At 34.1% G+C, this 5,183-nt stretch overlaps 1 protein-coding gene across 1 annotated transcript; it reads left to right on the plus strand.

Annotated features, from left to right (window-relative positions):
- Window positions 1-231: 231 nt before the first annotated feature.
- On the plus strand, window positions 232-3,079 carry LOC105254694 (lactase-phlorizin hydrolase). Its single transcript, XM_011263529.3, has 7 exons — window positions 232-559; window positions 836-951; window positions 1,023-1,280; window positions 1,478-1,655; window positions 1,797-2,191; window positions 2,303-2,544; window positions 2,806-3,079. The coding sequence occupies exons 1-7, from the start codon at window positions 358-360 to the stop codon at window positions 2,930-2,932; spliced, it is 1,518 nt and encodes a 505-aa protein (XP_011261831.2). The 5' UTR covers window positions 232-357; the 3' UTR covers window positions 2,933-3,079.
- Window positions 3,080-5,183: the final 2,104 nt, after the last annotated feature.

The raw sequence follows: 5,183 nt of genomic DNA on the forward strand, positions 1-5,183 counted from the left end.
AATTATGTTTTTTGAACATATGATATTAACAGTTGTCTTAAATTTAACATTATTAAGTAAAAATTTCTATATGTATAAATATATGCACTCGTATACATTATTGATTTTATGCAAGTTTTATCATTTGCATCATAATTGTAACTGTTATCGGTTGCTATAATTGCCTTCATTATGCCATGGTATCAAGAATGGACACTTACTTAACAATTTAATACCACGCAAGACTTTGCGGTCGCATAGAAACAGTAAAGTTGTGCGAGGCTGACATTATTTCCTAGATATATTATATACTATATGTCAGATAAAAGAGCAGTTTATTTTTACACTGTTTTTCTCTTGTGAATAAAATCATAGAAAATGTGGTTTTCGATCGATGTAATTATTTTGAATTTTTATGGTATGATAATAACATATTTTACCCAGGAATCAATATCCGAATTGTCGAAGGAAATTGTGACATATAAGTTTTCTCCAGAACAAATTTATCAAGCTAATCTTTTAGCTAGAAATACATTTGCGGAAGATTTCTTGTTTGGTGTTTCACTGCCTATTGTGAATAGTAAGTAATAAAAATAAAAATTCAAAAGATAGATCAGAATAATATCAGATATTAGATCAATACTAAAATAAATAAATATTAAATATTTAAAAAAAAGGAAGGAAGAGACAGAAATTCAGAAATGTTCAATTATTTAATGATTTATTTTTTTATTAACAGAGAAAGAGTTGCATATTTAAAATATGTAATATGCCAAAAAATTCCAAATATTATAAATATTTTTTTATATAAACTAAAGTAATGCGCTAAGATGAAATAGATACTGTCTCGTTACAGATGAAAGAAAATCATCGCATTGTGAAGAATCAAAATGTATCATGAATAATGTTGCAAAAGGTACAAATTTTATTTCGCATTATAAGCAGGACATTTCATTTGCAAAAACTGTCAATGTAAGTTGCTGTGCAAGGATATTACGATATAATGATCTCTGGTGTCATTTAAGAAGTTTACTCATTTGCAGTCTAAAATGTTTAAAATGTCCTTATCATGGACAAGAATTTTACCGCATGGCTTCACAGACTTCATTAACGATGATGCAATAGAAGACTATAACATTATTATTAATGAAATTATAGCGAATGGTATGACGCCCATGGTTACCATGTTTGACTGGGATTTACCGCTCAATTTACAACTTATGGGAGGATGCACGAATCCTTTATTAGTAACCTGGTTTGAGGATTATGCTAGATTAATATTTGAAGTCTTCGGAGATAAAGTACATATAATAAATATAAATGAAGGAAAGAAAATTTGATTTCATAATTCTAAAAATTTTATAATTTTGAAAACAAGGCACAATTTTACATACATGCTATAAAATTATAAAAGATTATTATATTTTATAAAATTTTAGAATTTTTTAAATGTGTATCGCTCTTTTCTATGTGTTCATTCTAACTCTTCTGCTTTTAGGTGAAATTTTGGGTTACCATAAACGAGGTGAATTTGATGGCGTATTCCAACCGCAGTACGCATACAGCTGCAATTAATCAATCTGGCATTGCAGATTATCTTTGCGGTCATTATATGCTATTAGCGCACGCGAAAGTGTATAATATGTATAATGAAAATTTTCGCCAGTCACAAAATGGTACGTATAACCAACATGCATAATAATGACAAGGCTTATTATTCGAACTGCAAGCATTCGAGCTGTAAACTTCTTTCTTATTTGAATCTAAAAGTTTATTTTCTTTTTACGATATATCGAATGTGCACTTTCTTGCAATAGGAAAAGTTGGAATTATTCAATTTTATACGTGGATGGAACCGCAAAATGATGATGCACAAGCCGATATTTACGGACAGAGAAGAGGTCTCGAATGGTACAATGGTTGGCTCACCCATCCAATTTTCAGCAAAAGCGGCGACTATTCGAAACTGATGAAAAATCGAATAAACTTCAAAAGTCTCTTGCAAGGATTCTCTCGTTCGCGACTGCGTTATTTCACGGACAAAGAAGTGCAACTTATCAAGAATTCCGCCGATTTCCTCGGAATTAATTTTTGCGGGGAATTTAAGATTCGCGCGGCAGAAGTATGGGATAGAGATAGGATATCTTTCAAATATGACGCTGATATTGCATTTCTTTTAGAAAGCGAAAATATATGTAACACAGGCACTGAGGTAGATAGCTATATAGATAATCATTAGAAACAAGAGACCATACATTATATGTCACATATATGTATTATGCGTAAAAATAATTTTTTTCATAATTATATGATTCGATTGCAGGTTACAACGTCGGGATTCCGTAAATTATTAGAATGGTTGGATAACAATTACATTCTACCGGATGTTTATATAATTGAAAACGCTTGCGCTAATATTGGGGAAATTGCGAATAACGAAGAAATGGTGGATATAAATAGAATAATTTACTTCCAACAGCACATATTACAAGTTATGAAAGCTATGCAAAAAGGTGTCAATATTCGGGGTTATTTGATTTGCTCGTTAATCAATAATTTTTCACGGTACGTTAAATCTTTTATGATTAACTGAAATTACTATATATGTTATGTTTTCAAAAAGCTACATTACGGAGCTAAAATTAATAGAAAATTTTGCATATTTTAGAAATTACAGTTTACAAGTATTATATAAGTGTATTATATAATTATACATATTAATAATGAATCAAAATAATGTAATTCAAAACTTATAGTTAGAATATTTTGTCAATTTTTTTGTATATTTTAAAATAAGATTTGATCTCTGTTATATTGATTTTTCAGTGACCAACATACTGAAACATCAAAATCTTTAGTCGAAGTGATCGCTAATACCTTTCAAACGAAAGTCATACAATCGAGAATAGAAGCAGCAAATATAATTCTTGAAATAGACGAAGAAATGTTGTGACACGCATAATCATGTATATAAAATAAATGTGCACAAATATAATAGCGCACGAAACTTGTTTGAAGAGGATTTAATATTATACGAAATAATCTATTGTAAGTAATATCTAAATAAGTGTTTCACTTGTATTAATTAATTGTATTATATTTTTACAAGTCGCTAATATTGCATAAAACATTGCATAAATTTGTTTAAATTCACATTTATTGAGTGGAGTTGCCTGTGCATTTCCTACATCAGTGTATGCCTAAATCGATAAGTCTCTCCCCGACGTAATTCGCGTTATAACCGGCTCTTTGTGTGCGATTAAAATGGCACTCACGCGAATTCAGGCAATGTCCGTGGTACGACAGCGACGCGACACCGATGACAAGGAGACACGTAGGCAACGACCCGCTAATTTCCTCGCCAAATCGTCACGCACGGCTTGCGTCTGGGAAGCAATTCCACAGATTCTTGCCTGCAAGGAATGTCGCCTTTGATCGTCTCTCGCGAATGTCAGTCTAACAAGAAGCGGATGCGGCGGATAACTCCAACAGCGGATCCGCGCCGGTCCGACCTTTTAATGCCGCCGGGATAAGCCCTTTGAAACGTTGCTGCACTTTCGATGTGTAGGATACGACATTTATCACACGTTCAATCCGGAAGCACGGCAAAACTGATCGTCATTCGATGACGATGTTCGACGGGCGGAAATACTTTCGCTATCGTTCCAACATATCATGTTATTACGTAGTTATTTATATAAAATAAAAAAATGTGCCTTACCGTCAAAGTTTTATCATGTACAAAAAACGGCTTTCCAAAATTTCATAATATTATATTTAGGAAAATATTTTTATTTTAAAAAGGCGATATATTAGGGAAAAAGGATGTTGAACAAATCTATCGTACATATATACGTGTGTGCATTTATTTAGTAATTTTTTTCCTTTTTTTATATACAACATTAATAGATGATGCACCTAATGTCATGGCATCATGAACGATCGATTGATCCGATAATAGATGTGATATTATGCGAAACGCGAGCTCATGTGACACGATGGTGTATGTCTTCATCCCCTATATGAGCATCTATACTTTGGCACACATCGAAACGGTGAACGCGCGATTCGACATTTTCGGCAATGTTGAGCATCGGCCGCTCAGTTAATCGGTACATTTTGGGCCTGGCGTTGATAATGTGACCGTACGCGAGACTAGCAACGAGGGCGACATTACCGTCGCATCCCCACGTCCGACAGGACCGAGGGTATCAATCAGTGGTACATGAAAGGGGCGCGGTTCGGCCACGTCTGTCCTCCGATCTCGTATTGTCTGCCGAGGACAGATAGACAGTGCGCCAGCACGCCGACATTCCGACGTATCTCTGTCCGATGACGCTTCTGTTACTGGAAGTGTCACGCTACTTTGTTCTAGTCTGCCATATAAGTGCCTCCACGGTGTGCGACGTCGCTATTGTCGCCACTTGCAGCTTTGTTGGTTTACAACTAAGTGAGAGAATGGAACGACAAAAGACTGTGCATTTGATGCGCGTTGTTGCATAGCGCTATATCTTATTGTCAGTTTTCGCTTTGAAATAACGAAAAATGCAACTCCAGATAAAAGTATTTAATAACGAATAATAACGAGTAATTTAGAAATTTAAAGACTATTTGAGAAAATTACTTGAGAAAAATACTTGATGATAACATCGTTTAATGTAATATTGCGAAATTTTTAAGTATTTTTAGTTGAGAGCGTAAAAAGCACTTACTGGAGATATAATAAAGATAGTATTAAATACACATATACACATATAAAATAAAATAACTGTAATTTTTTTTCCACGGTTAGTTTTTTTCCAAGAAGAGTAATATTTTTTCCTTGAATATAAAACAAAAGGCTCGCATTCATTCTTAATAAGTGAAGGAAGAATGGCTGACGAAGCGTGGACCTTTCTCCTTCGACCCCCTCGAAAGTACCCCGAGTGTACCCCAAAGACAAAAGATTCTTCCGCCCAGCTGTCTCACTTTTTCGCGATTCACGCAGTCGCTCGCAAAAAACCATTGTTTGCGCGTATGATGACGATGTCTACAAAAGTCACTGTAGGAGAAAGTAAAGAGGAATATCTTGCTAAAAAGGATGTGACGTTGTCCCTTTGACTTTACTGGCACTTTGCTCGGAAATGGCAGCCCCACCGACGCATGTCATCCCTTTCTTCTCCATCGTATTTATATTCTTTTATATATGAACAATTTGTAAGATT

This window comes from Camponotus floridanus, unplaced genomic scaffold (assembly GCF_003227725.1).
Source record: "Camponotus floridanus strain SB8 unplaced genomic scaffold, Cflo_v7.5 scaffold30, whole genome shotgun sequence".
NCBI lineage: Eukaryota > Metazoa > Arthropoda > Insecta > Hymenoptera > Formicidae > Camponotus > Camponotus floridanus.

Coding starts and splice junctions, on each gene's coding strand:
- LOC105254694 (XM_011263529.3), top strand. CDS start 358: ATGTGGTTTTCGATCGATGTAATTATTTTGAATTTTTATGGTATGATA. Junction 560..835: donor TTCACTGCCTATTGTGAATA/GTAAGTAATAAA, acceptor GTCTCGTTACAG/ATGAAAGAAAATCATCGCAT. Junction 952..1,022: donor CATTTGCAAAAACTGTCAAT/GTAAGTTGCTGT, acceptor ACTCATTTGCAG/TCTAAAATGTTTAAAATGTC.